Source organism: Gavia stellata, chromosome 12 (genome assembly GCF_030936135.1).
Source record: "Gavia stellata isolate bGavSte3 chromosome 12, bGavSte3.hap2, whole genome shotgun sequence".
Lineage (NCBI taxonomy): Eukaryota > Metazoa > Chordata > Aves > Gaviiformes > Gaviidae > Gavia > Gavia stellata.
Window position 1 is genome coordinate 19,541,560 of NC_082605.1, and position 14,037 is coordinate 19,555,596.

General features: G+C 44.8%; 1 protein-coding gene across 1 annotated transcript in view; it reads right to left on the minus strand.

The window, feature by feature from the left end:
* The window catches only part of FRMD4B (FERM domain containing 4B), an 86,517-nt gene that overhangs the window by 20,462 nt on the left and 52,018 nt on the right, over positions 1-14,037 (minus strand). The window contains exons 8-11 of the mRNA XM_059823202.1: positions 8,950-9,033; positions 7,686-7,751; positions 6,559-6,616; positions 5,527-5,613 (exon numbers count right to left, since the gene is read on the minus strand). Of these exons, the coding sequence (XP_059679185.1) occupies positions 5,527-5,613; positions 6,559-6,616; positions 7,686-7,751; positions 8,950-9,033 (295 nt within the window). The remainder of the gene's footprint in view (positions 1-5,526; positions 5,614-6,558; positions 6,617-7,685; positions 7,752-8,949; positions 9,034-14,037) is intronic.

The following is a 14,037-nucleotide window of genomic DNA, read 5'->3' on the forward strand; positions in this document are numbered from 1 at the left end:
GGAGCTGGCAGAGCCCCTGCCTTGAGACACATGCAAGAGAGCTTCTCAGGGGCCCTCTGCTTAATATTTGTATCAGCCTGATGCATTTTGTTTAAAAAAAGCCTTTTTTTTCCTTGCAAGGGGGTGAAAGTATGGAGGGAGCGGACTGCAGGGGTTGTGCAGCCAAGCACTGCTGCACCAGCCCTGGCACAGCACATGCCGGAGTTGCACCCGGGATGTTTCCAAGGTTGATGGCAAACTCTGACCAAATAACCCAGGTCTTGGATTTTCCACCCAAGGGATCACTGGGGAAGGTCAGCGTGGAAGTGCAAACCATGCTGCAGCGTTTGCAGCAGCCTTTCCCCCGGGAAGCACTTTCAAAGCACCTCACGGGACGTGCGGTGCCGGTAGGGAGGTTCGGCAACCAGCATCCCAGGAACTGGCTGGGAACGGCAATCTCCAGACAAATCTGGCAATTCAGACCAAGGAAACATAAAAGATTTCTGCCCACAGGAATGCACCCCACCCCGATGAAGGAAATTACCGCCCTGCCGGCAACGCTGGAAGAAGGGCTGCGTTTCAGCCCCTCCGCTGCAGTTTGCTGTCTGGCACACTGCCTTCAACTGAAATCTTTTTCTTTCCAATTGCAATGCCTGGCCATGGAGGGAGGCATTTGAGGAGATGGCAGGAGAGCCAAACTGCCCCACCTGCAGCAACTTCTGAGAGAAGGCAGGAGACAGTTCCCACCTGTGCCAAGATTCATTGGCAGAGCTCACCTGGAGGCATCCTTCATCCCTTACATATTAAGCCAGTCCTCCTAAAAACATCTTCAATCACATTTTTTTCCTAATGCATTACGATCAATCCTTGCTCAGTTGTCACTAGCACTGGCATTAACAAGAATCAGAGATGTCTTGGCACCAAACTGTCCCAAAACACCTGTGTTTTGGGGCAGGTGACACTCAAGCAACTTTCCGCACATCTGAAAGGAACTGAATTTCAGAGCAGTCTCGTAACAGCTCTGTGTTTATTTTAAATAATTATGCAAGCTTAGTATCTTACATCTAAATCAACGGCTTCTACTTGGTGAGAAATAAAACACCGTAAAAGAAATCTTTGCCTAATTAGATCCGCCTGCTGAGAAGCCTGTACGAATGCCATCGTGTTCTGAACAACTCAGTAAAGCAGGACAGCAAATTTACATGAAATAGATGTTCTGAAAGGGAAAACTTTCAGCATCAGCTCTTAGTATATGTTGAATTAAAAGAAAAATATCATAAATATTACCCATTTCAAAACTAGTATACTCTAACAAAAACACTTCTGAGAACATAATGTATTCAAGACAATCAGCAATAGAATCAAAATGCTTGTAGATCTGAAACAGTACCATAGCAAGATCAGTTCTTCTCTCCAGACATTGTAGTTCATTTATCACCAGGGAGTCCCCCACAGAAACACAATGAAGTGGGAGAACAAGTCAAAAAGCCAGCAAGCTGCCTTCTCAAATTCCCAGCCCTCAGAGGATCACCATGTAATGGCTGAACCCAGAATAAACTCAACTCATGCCATAATACATGTTCCATAAACAAGATGAGGCATTGTTTATCTCACCAGTGAGAACAGGAGTAGAGATAAAAGGGAGATCGATTCTGGTTTGAAATGGCATACAAAGTCTTGGGACCTGTTTTATGCTTTTCCTATTTGATTCAGAGGAGACTGGGGACAGGATCTTGGCATGCCACCCCATAGCAAGCAGGAGGCATTTCTTCAAGCAGGAGGCATCTCGGTATTAACTGCAGCTGAAGGGAGAATATGTCTGCAAAGCAGCAGGACTGCAGAGTTAATCCCAAGTCTGAGCTGAAATCTGAACACGAGATGCCAAACCCAGTCTTTTTATGCCATGTGAGACTTCAGGATTATAATCAACTGAGCCCAGTGTAACCTCCAGCCAGTGTGGAGCTGCTGCTTTAATCTATGAAGAAAAAGACGACAGTTTTCATAAATGACATAAAAATAATTCTCCATTTTTAGCCTATTACAGTGCTGGTGCACAGCGCTCCCCTTGGCTCCCATTAGCTTGCAGTCCCAGGCGAGAGGTAAAAAATGGGCTCACCGCTAGAAACCACTTCCAAAGCAATCCAAGCTTTCAGGAGTGACTTACAGCAACAAAACTCCTCCTCCAAACCACCTCAGGTCAACCAGCAAAATACCAATAGCCGGACTCAAACCTCCCCAGCCAGCTTTACAAAGACAGACAGACACGGCAGGTTCTCCTGGTCCATCCCCGAGTTACACACCGTCCTCTCCAACGACACACAGTCCCCTCACGAATGATTGACGGTACATGCGCAAGCGTTGGCAAGGCTGGGTGATACGGATCTGGAGATTGCTTCATCCAGATCTGTCATGCAAGTTGTTTCCTGTGAAGAGTTCTCAACCTTGGACTTCACGCAACAGTGTTGATCCAACAACAAAATCTTGGGATAACCACTGTGCTCCAAGGCTCATATTTAGATCTCTTTGCCTAAAGACCTACTTGGATAAAGCCAAAAGATTTCACTTTTGGAAGAGGATGATTATATTTGTTAGGATTTAATTGACACTGCATTAATGGGTGCAGTTAGTTTTATATATATATATATTTCAATTCTGAATATGGACTTAGCTCTTACCAGATGCCTGTGATGAACACAAAAACCAAATGCATCTACATCTGACAGCAGCCATTAACACTGCACAAAAGACATGGGGAGCAGCATAAACCCTCCCGGTGTGAATTCAGCTGGAGCACAGGCACCAATTCCTGTTCAAAGCCTCCCACCTGAAACTCAGCAGCTTTCCCACTGCAGCCTGTATCAGAGAGGTTTGCACACCCAGAGATCACTTATATCTCTAAAATTAGGAAAGGCCAGCTTGGTCTTCATTAGACTTGGACTCAGCCTTTCCCTTTTACTGAGTTAATCAGCTGCATGTATATTTAAACATCGCTAAGTGGAGAAGTGGAGCACAATAGCAATGCTCCTTCCCAGATGGCTAGGGATAAACACAACAGCACTTTTGATCAGCGGTATAAACAGCAGGATAACACCAGCACATGGCAGTTGTGAGTTTGGCTCCATCCCAAAGAGCAAAGCAAGAAAATTCTGCTAAATCCAGCAAAACTAGCGCCTCTGCTCCAAAAGACAAGCGTAGTTTACATGCCTACCCCCCTCTTGCCTGATGCTTTGGAAAGGACTGCGCTTGCTGACTCCTCAGAGATTCAGGCAAGCTATACAGACTCTTCTCTCTGAAACGTATTCTGATACATTCATAAATATGAACAAATGACAACACTGGTTAAAAGGAAACTTCTGCCTACCACATCACAGGCAGCGAGGCTATCGCTACACTGAAATAAACAGCAGTGTCTCAACATTTTAACTCCAAGTCTGGACATGGGTGCCTCTCTAGACCCAGCATCCGCTTCCCCCACCCCACCCCACCCCCCCCGAAAGCCATCTGATTTCAATTACTTCCACAGATCACATCAGAAATGCACTTTGTATTTCAAACCCTGAAAGACCTTCTTTATAAAGAAACTGTTTGCATATTTAGCCGCATGTTAAAAGTAGTCACAGCTCAGGACAAGCTGTAGCTTAAGTAATTTTTGTCCCCTCCTACTAACACCAGACAAATCCATAAGGATACTACAGCCATATCCATCCCCACTTTTTCAATCAGCTTATTGGCATTAAACCTTCCCTCTGCATTTAGGCTCCTCTCTCCCACCCTCCGTTTTAATCTCTATCCTCTATTGTATGATTATAATTAAGTAAAGCAGACAACTTAGAATTTCCATTGTAACACTTCCACTACAGAGGTGACATTTGGTTTTTATTTTATTTTTCTCAAACACAACTCCTGCTGCATTCAAAGGCAACGCCTTGTAACTAACTGTAGCAGGGTGTGACTTGGTATCTGGGCCCTGCTGACCTTAAAAAATCTTCTTAATCTGCCTGGTTGATGTTGTGAACTGAAATCCCACAAGCAGAAAAACTGCTTGGCGAAGCAAAGCTTCTAGCCAGGCAGGCTGCATTTTCTTGGAGAGCATTGCTGGTCACAGCTGGACATCTTGGCTAGAGAATGATCCATGTTTGACCTGACCGGGAAATGTTGTAGATGTTGCCTAAAAACTCAGAAGTGCTCCACAGCAAGAGGAGCTCCTTGATACTCTCCTTTGACAATCAATGGCTGCATCAACATTGACTTGATTTTCTAGGCTTCCTTTTGTGTCACTGTCATTTTAGAACAGGCACGGTAAGAGATCTGGGGCTAAACTAAGTGCTTTACTAAACAAAGCAAAGGAAGGACATGCGAGTTCAACCTTGGACACACAGCTATATAAATATACCAAAAGAAACCAAGTTGTAGCCTGCTCTAGAAAAAGAGAAGATCAAGTTGGGAGCTTGAAGGGGAATTACTCTTAACAAGGAAGTTTTGTTAAAGCTGTGTTTTTTGGCACAAATACACTAAACAGTATCATTTTGCAAATGTAAAATTCCCTGGCAGGAAGCACACACTTCATGTGAACTCCTGCCCAGATCATTCCCGGGGAAGGAGAACAGCAAAACCCCAGGTCTCCATCTCCTTACGGCTTAGATGTTCCAAAGACATGACCAGAAAGAAACCACACACACCCGACCCAACAGCGCGGCTCCGGCACGTGCAGCGCTGGCTCTTCCCCCCAGCCAAGCGGGTTAAATAACTCTTCAAAGACTGTCGGGGCTCAGTCCTGTCACAGGGAGACGTATGCGGCTACAGGACTGGGCAAGCTCCCAACATATTGTGTGCTTGGGCTGCATGATGGGTTTTCCGAGGCTGCCGGCAGAAGAGCCTGTTAGGGCTGGCTGACGGGGGCCTTGAGGGAGGCAGCGGTGCGATACGGGACCCTCTGCCCTGTTTAACCAAGAAGGGAGGTTGCTGGCAGAGTTCACTCCGCAGGAGACATGCTGGGGAGCACAGGGGTGGAAAGAGAAGAGCAACCTCCAGTATTTGGCATTTACTCCCAATCCCCCCTTGCAATTCGTTGCGTCACGGAAACATACAGTTGCCTAAACAGGCCTGCAGTTTCACACAATTCCCCTTGTATTTCACAGATATCAGTGGAGCCTTTTATCACTTCACACACGAAAAACACCTATGAAAGCCAAGTGAAAACACTGCTTGAGTACAAGGCTTTTAGTTCGGGACTTGCAGAAACCCAGATGCTTCAAACTTCTGTAGTTACCCCTGGAGGCTGCCAAAATTCCTGTCCAGACTGTCCCGAGACCACCAAACTCAAGATGACACACGAGCCAAAGCTCCCAAAGGGAGTTTCCACTATCTGTGCGAGAGAGAGTGTTTTACTGCCTTGGTGCCAGCAGCATTCTCCTTCTCCCTCCACCCCTTGTCTTTTGCTCACTAGTCTAGTAAGCAACAGCTTAAAAAAAGTATATTCAAGTATATTCTGACATGCAACACCACCCATCTCCCCGCCCCAAAAAAAATCAGATGCAAAAAACTTACTTTTCTGGGCTTAACTTTGTCTTGTAAATCGTACTGGCCTATTCCTTTGTAACTTATTCCAAGCCACCACGGGATTCCTTGTTTATCCTGAAAAATGGACGTCTACATCAACCAAGAGCTACTTAAGAATTAAGCAATTCCAAGATTACAGCCCGTTTCATACTGTGACAAGTACAAGTAGGTACGGAACAAGGCCATTTTTTGCAAACAAATTGATGTGAAGTGGATTGCTGGGATGAATGTCGAAACTTTCCCCCCCGCCTTCCCAGGCAGAGGCAAGAAACTACACGGTGGTTGTGCAAAGTGGCCAAAAAAGCGACAGTGCTGCTGAAACAAGGGGGTGTCACTCGTTGCAGGAGTGGCTGTGAGGGGGGGAAGGATGCGGGACGGAAAAAACTGTGGCCGGTGACTGCATCCACTAAATTCAGGCATGGACAGCCGCAGGAGGAGAGAACAGCACAAAACATCAGCTTCGCAGGTACCACAGTCATGGCCATGACTCAAAAGTAAGGAGACATCATCTCTGCTGAGCTCTTCTGCACAAGACACTTTGGCCCAGGCTCTGCTCTACACATGGGAATAAACGGTGTGTTTCCATCACTCTCCAAAAATATTTGTCGGCATTTCCCCACTGCAGGCACGTACCCACTAATCACCTGCCCTTAGAAGTAGTCTTTTCTACACTGTATTTTTTTTTTTTCTAATCTTGATTAGAAATGTCTCTGGGGAAACTATTAACTGCTTTGGATCTAGAAGTGATATCCAGTTTAATTAAGCTGATATGAATTTAGCTCCTGATAGGATTAAAGAAGGTTTTACAAAGATTCCTTTCTGTCTTCTGCAGCACTAATACTTCGCTGCTCTCTGGAACCAATTTTTAAAGAAAACTGAAGGGGGAAAAAAAATCACAGACATTGAAAAATGGGGGGTTTAATTCTGATAGAAGAGTACTGAATCATCAAACTACTCCTATAGGAATGTAATCACATGTAATAAGCTAAGCAATCACATTATCTAATGTCATTTACGAACCTTTACTCCATAGTAATGAACTCCATATGTTGGCAAAGCTTCTACCACTTTCATGTACCTGTAGACAGATTTACAGCATATCAGATGATTTTTCTCTGGAGGGAATAATATGTATTAACATGATTTTTTTTTCACACATACATTCAGGACATGTCATTTATTTGCATATTTTGAAGGTCTTAATAATCAAAGGCCCATGTTTTGAGAAAAAAGCTTAGCATCCTGACTCGAGGAAAGACATTGTATTTTGGCCCAGGTAAAGCAAATGGAAATTTTCTCATACAACACAACATCCGATCTCTTACCAGAAGGTGAGAGAAATGAAATTAAAAATTCTCAACCGTACACGTGAGTCTTTTGGGAAACGCTGGCAGTAAAGACCTGCCTATAATTATTCCATTATGGTGCTTCGGTTACAATGGATAGGCTCCAAATGAAAGCGTTTATGCAGTTGTATGACTGTTTCATGAGGCAATTCAGACAACCACTGCACAGGCAATTCTTTCCCTCGTTCCTATTGAAAGAAGCCCCTGAATTATTGAGACAGAGTTACAGGCATTAAGGTACGTGAGAAAAACTACAAGTTGTCTACATCGTGCAACCATGGCAATCATCTCAAACCTCTCGGTTTGTAACAAACCCCACTGCATTTGCCTGTAGCAAGTACAGTAATAGTAATGGTAAATTGAAAATAAAATTCCACAGGCTCTGTATGCATCTTGGAAGACCTTGTTCTTTTGAAAGCCAAATTCTGAACATTTCAACAAACACGCATCTGGTTTTTTTACAGGACCTAAGGTAATATTTGCCCTCAAGAGTCTGGTGTGAAAACTAATTGATAGCAAACAGGGCATGGAGAAGAGTCTTCCGATAAAGTAAGATCCAAACAATTTCTTTTATATTTGAGGTATCTGAACAAGGACACACAACCTTAACTGGAATCCTGTGAAATTGGAAACTTCAAAAACTTTAACTGTGAATGTAACTCAATAAAAAAGAATCTGACAGATACAAACAGTAAGTTTGCAAGCAATAATGACCAAACCAGCCTGCATTGCCACTTCTCGACGAGAAAGAAAAAGAAAGTAAAAATATCATCTTCACAAATTAACAAGTGTCATACTCACTGAACAATGGCTTGTCCTCTGGTCAGACCTTTAATTTGTGTATAATGCTCAATTACTCTGTCCTCACTGCAAAACAAGCACAAAACCCAATTTAGAGGCTCAGTAACTTTTTTTGTGTGTGACAGCATCTGTCGAAATTCAGACGCCTGCTCAGCATGCAGAGAAGTGCCCTCTGTACACTTCTCGCTCTGGTTTACATTCTGTTTCTTACTGATTTCTTTCCCACCCTTCATTAAGCAGCGTGGAGCTGCCCGGCTGATCCCCGCCATCGCATGCCGCGTTCCAGACTAATTAATGAATCGTTTCGGATCAGCCTGCTCTGCTGCAGATGCTGCTGCAGAAGAATGGTACTAATTGTATAAATTCATTTTCACATTCTAAAGGACCAAAACTTCAAAGGATGGTTAATGCTCTGTATGTAAGACAGAAGAAGTTAAACCAGAGATGTTTTCCTTCCAGTGTATTTTCCCCTGACATTTCATAGGTGAAGAAATATAGATTTGTCAGCAATGACCTTTTTGCATTTTTCCTGTTATATACTTCAACATTTTGTTTTAGCGGAATGCGAAATAAAATATGCATTTAAGCATCAGACACTTGAAAGCAAACAAAAGCCTAGCAGCATTCATTCCAAAAAAACCCCAAATCATAAGCAAGCAGTGGTATACTTGAAAATCCATCAGGTACACATCAAGCCTAAAAAACCAAAACAAATGAGGGAGTCAAACTTGTACAAAGGACATCAATTCCTAGGAAACAAAATCATTGATTCATCCCAAATGCTATGCTCCTTTATAGTAGATTCAAGCCACAAAATTGGACCTGCCTTTCTGTTCCCAGCTTTTCCATCTTATTTTCTCCCTGTTGAGGAGAGCAGCTGGGTGGGCATATGGCAGCCAGCCAAGGTCAACCCACCGGAGAGGCTCTGCTGTGTGACAGTTGAAGAGCAAGGTGCTCTTTGCAAACCCAGGCTTGGCTGGAGTTCAGATTTCAGCTCTTCCTAATGCGTGGCCCCCACATAGTCTGAGCCAGCAGTTTCTGAGCCAGCAATTTAATTTGAGCCAACTTTCAATGAGGGATTTGCATTGGATCTCGTTAATTTATAACCTTCTAAAAACTGGAAATGCTTAAACACAAGCAATTAACTCCAGGTGCTATTATCATACAGGCTGAAAACTTTTAGAAGGGTTTGCAAAACTGTTTAAAAGTGATCTTGTCATTACCATTCATAGCAACGATTTACACTTTAAACTAAACAGCTCACCAGTAAGCGAGTGATGGATGCTCCTGCAGTGTCTTGGTAGGAAAGACAGGCAGTGTCTTCAAGTCTTTTCTAGTGTTTTCATCACTAAAAACCAAAAATGGAACAGAGTTACTGCTAGCGAATCACAGATGCAATCATTAGTTTCAGCGGAAGGAAAGGGCTGTATTTGCTACCCAAGAACATGGCGCATTGCCCCGTATCAGGCTGTCACAGCAACGTAACTCTATAGGCCCTCTCACATGACAGTGAGGTATACGGTGTCGTGCAGACTCATCTTGTAACTCATTATACAGACACATAACTCTCGGGCCACTGCAGCGGGAGCGCCGTATCAATGTTTACTTTGCACACACTCACTCCATTTGCTGAGTGCACAATAAGCCCTGAAACGGCTGCAGAAGGAAAGCCTCTGCCCAAAACCAAGGCTTGTAGTGCTAATTTTTGCTCTACCTTTAGCTAAAATCCTACCTCTAGACAATATATTTCATGAAGCAGCATGGTGCTTGTCAAATCTCAGAGTTTAACACTGATCTGATTCAAAACAAAGGGTTTCAGTTCATATACTTCAAAATATTTTCATTTAAAAGAGTTTTCCTGCACTGCTCGTTCTATAGAAAGTTCAAATATTTTGGACTCCAGGCCCAGTCTGGAACAAAATAAAGGGGGTTGAAGTATGTGAATGCAATTTGTCACAAAAAACCCCAGCAGAATATTTAAAAACCTATTTACAGGCATCAGTAAAATGGTTAATATTTTCTCCTTATATGCTCCATTAATTAATCAGCTGAAACTTGCATGCCTCATTTCTGCAGGATTTCTGCGTGCCTTTGCAGCAGGGCCAACAAGCACAAACATGACTTTTCTGTGTAAAGAATGCATCGGTCACGTCCATCGCATCTGCCTCGACTTCTGCATCCAGGCTTTCCTTAAAGGTGTTCTCCTGCTCCCCACCTCTGTTTTCTCAAGATTCCACTATTAGGGACTTCATCTGAGCTACATTCCCCCTCTTCCCGCAAAATCAGCACCCCGCACATCAGTAGAGCGGACCAGAGCACAGAAATCTGCTCCGCGGGCACCACGTATCAACCTCCGCAGACGGAGGAGGCAGCGAACCCCTACAACGTTTCCATCTCACGCGGCAGATGTCACACGGAAGGCGCAGTAAATTAAAGCTTTTTGTTCCTCTGCGAGCACGGGTTAATCGCTCTGCAAGCTTCTTCCCCAGCCCTGACAATGTGCCTCAACCCCAACTAAGAGGGACCACCTCTGGGGACGAGGAAACAGTTCAATCAACAGCCTATTTATTCTTCAGCGTCTTTGATGAAGTTGCCAAGAAGGGGGTCAATTAGCGCCCAGGAGCTGTCGTTGCTGAGCTTTGCCGCGCCGGCGCTCTTCTCCCAGGAATATGCACTTTTCTTTGCAAGCTGGCCAGCACCCAAGTGCCACAAAGGGGGATATCTGGGTAGAAAATCAGGATCTCTCCTCTCAATGCTCAAATACAGCCGATGCTCACATAAGCTGCGGGGGTTTTATTCACCCCTTAAAAGCCCATTTTGATGGGGTCAAAAGGCTGCAGGACATCTCAGCTTGCAGCGAGGAGGTAGATTACCGGGGTTTTGTAGAAACACATGAAAATGCAGACAGAGCACACCCTCCTGAGGCCTCAGAAACCAGAGCAAAAAATAAATAAATTTAAAAAACCCAAAAAACCAAGCCCTGAGCAACCTGTCTTGATCTCACAGCTGACTCCTCTCAGTGCAGGAGCTTCAGCCAGACAACCTCCTGAGCTCCCTTCCAACTTACAGACTCACAGGATAAACTGATTATTAAAATAAAAATTTCCTCCTATTTTTACGCCTGACTCACAACTGCAATGGCTGCTGTAGCAGTCGCGGTTGGCAGGGAAAGGCAGTGAAGTAGGGAAGATTTTGGAAGGAAGCAGGAACAAAATAGCTCATTTCTACCAAACAAAAGGGCTGTTCCTTTAAATGTAGATTCTCAACCCACAATATTCATAATCAGAGGTTTAATGGCTGGTCTCTAAACCCCCTTTTAGAAACCTCATTGCCAGTGAACAACAAAACGCCCAAGCGAGGGCTGAAGCACCAACGAGGCCGATACGGGGAAGCGAGAGCTGAGCTCCGGCAGAGGCAGCCCCCTCCCTCCCGCCACGCAGAGGGGACAGGTGACCCCCCAGCTGTCACCACCGCAGCCAAGTGGAGAGGTCCCAGGCTCTCCTTTGCCAACCATTAGCCTCCCCATCACAGACTCTGCAGAAATGCCACGAATCCCGGCAGCTGCGTCCCACCACGCTCCGAAATGCCACTTTTTCCACAATTCGTGGCCTCCAGCTGGGCGCTACTTGCCTTCCCATTTGGTTTCTGGGCCCCTCGCCTCTGGACCCGGTTGAGTAGCTACTTACTGTATCCCCATCAAATGCCAAAACGAGGGCACTAGTTAAGCTTGAGCGATGAGTAGCAGGTCATCAACGCGGACATGTCTACCACTGAATTTAAACCGAGCAGCAGCCAGCCAGCGCACCCACCTCACCAACAAGGTTTGTGGGCTCTGAGCTGGGACATATAGTGACCAAAGGGCTGCAATCACGTCTGTGCCACGACGCGGGGTATGTCCCTCCAAGTGCTGACACAGAACCACGGGCCCTGGTGCAGTTCATTAGCAGGCAGAGTCCACAGAGCTGTGACAATTTACAGCAGAGCAGGACCTTCTCTGTTCTTCTGCCAACCTACAAACCCACCCAACTTCTCACAACAGCAGAGAAGACACTTCTTTTACAAGGCAAAGTTGGCCCTTGGGACTCACCTTCCTGAAGGGACCCAACCTCACACCCTAAAGTTCAGACACACCGTCCTGACCATCTGCAGCTGGAGGGAGACCAGCAAAATGGACTTATCAGGCCTGAAAGTCTCCGAGAAACCACAGGAGGATTTTATTTTTTCCTGCATAACTGTAAGATAAAGCATGAAACAATCCTAGAAAAATGTAAAAGACCTGGGAGAAACAGGGCACAGCTCCTTGCACGCTGGATGCCTTCAGACAGCGCAGGCTGGCACGCAGGAGCCCAGATCTGCTGACTGCATGCCCGAGGATTAGCATTTGGGATGATCCACGGCTTCAGGGATAATAAAAGCCTCAGATGGTCCTCCCCCTCCTTCCTCAGAGTTCATTATCACTTCATCTGCACCGAGGAGCCTGAGCATGTCTCCCCTTGACCTTCAGGATCACTTTCCCAAGCCCTCCGAGACCCAGCCATTCCCCAGAGGTGACAACTCCAGATAGCAGGAGCGACGGTTTAAATTATTACCTGTTCCTGTTTGCTTTCACAACGATCGCAAGGCACTACAGAAATCACAGGGCAGACAGCCCTGGCTCCAGATGTCCAACCGTCCACGCTATCTACCAGCCAAACACACCAGTGTTGTATCTGGTGTGTCTGTGGTTGGTTCTCATCAGGGCAGGAGGAGGACTCAGCTGTCGGGATGGAGAGACCCACTTGCATTTAATCTGACCTCTGCTAGGGAGGGGGCTTCTTGGCAAAATTTCAATACATCAACTTAAAGCACCCAGAGTCAATGGGACTGAATGTTTTTTGGCAAAAGGTTTGTTTATTCCCCGGGAGGAGAATATAGGAAACTCATTTCAACTATTTTTCCACTACGGAGAAGAATTAAAGAAAACCAGCAGACGGACCCTTTCCTTCCTACTCCACCCTCTAAATGGGAGTTTTTCTCTTCGGCAGGTATCGAGCAGAACTTGAATTGATCTGGGCGATGTAAATGAAAATCTACATCAGATCCTCCGCACGCCAAACCTCAGCTCACATTCTTGGTACTGTCCATATTTAATTTTCTGTCCCAACATGAACAAACATTGGGCAAGGTGCTGTTCCCAGCAGCACACCCTGCTCATCAGCGCCAGCTATATGGAGAGGGAAGGGCAGCTTGTCTCTAAAATAACCAATAGCAATATTTAACCACGTACCATACTATAAATAGGAGTTCCCACATTCAAACTACTCTCTCTAGCAGCAAACCAGGACCAGTCCCACGTGCTTCCTACAACCCGCTGACGTTACAGTGAAATTTTAGGCACCTTGCTAAAACCCCACCAGAAATCTGGGAAGGAACCAAGCCAGACTATCGTGGCATGCTCTGCCTAAAGCATATTATCAAAAATTAAAAGACTTACATATTTATGGTCCCAGAAAGTGCATCTTCACAGCTTGTAATCAAGTGATACAACACTCCCTGCTAGGCAAAGATTTACATAACTGTGCTAATTAGGACCATTTGTCAATGGCTGCCCAGGCTTTTCCCTGTGCCCACTGTCAAAATAGCTTATGCCTGTTGCTAACACAGGTAAAAGCTTAGATGTAATAAGACGTGGTTAATGAGATTAGCATAAAACACGAAGAGCAACAGACACACCCAGAGCAGCAAAAGCAACATATTGGACTACAACATAAAAGCTTATCAGCCCACACCATCTTTGTCAATATTAACAACTTGATAAGCACAGGACTTCAGACAACTTTTAACTGACTGAAGCGATGGCAGGTGTGTCTGCCTCTGCTGAATCGTGTTGGTAACACTTTATAAGGTAGGAATTTATCACTTGGGAAAGTGCATTGTATAGCAGTTTTCCTCTGTTCTTGAAGCCTCTTGACCTCACATAAATACTTACTCTTGTGTTGCTATGTGATCATTAGGGTAAGTCAACTCCTGGATCTTTCTGAGTGTCACTATTTTATATTTGGTTAATTCTTGAAATGAATTTTAGGCACACCACAAGTAGAATTTAGAGTGGTCTTGTTTTTAGAAAATATTGACCAACCTCTCAAGTTAACCTGAAAGTTATTTCATGGACACCTAAAAATCAGCAGACAGTTCTGAGAATCGCACGTGAGACAGGGAAACGTGGAGCTTCAGAGCTAAACAACAATACAATACTACCCTGCATCATAAAGACACTTTGAAAACTTCCCATTAGGATTATTCTTCTTATTCTATTCAAGATATTTAGAGCTAGCAAAATAAATAGAAACAGCACACAATTAGATCACATACT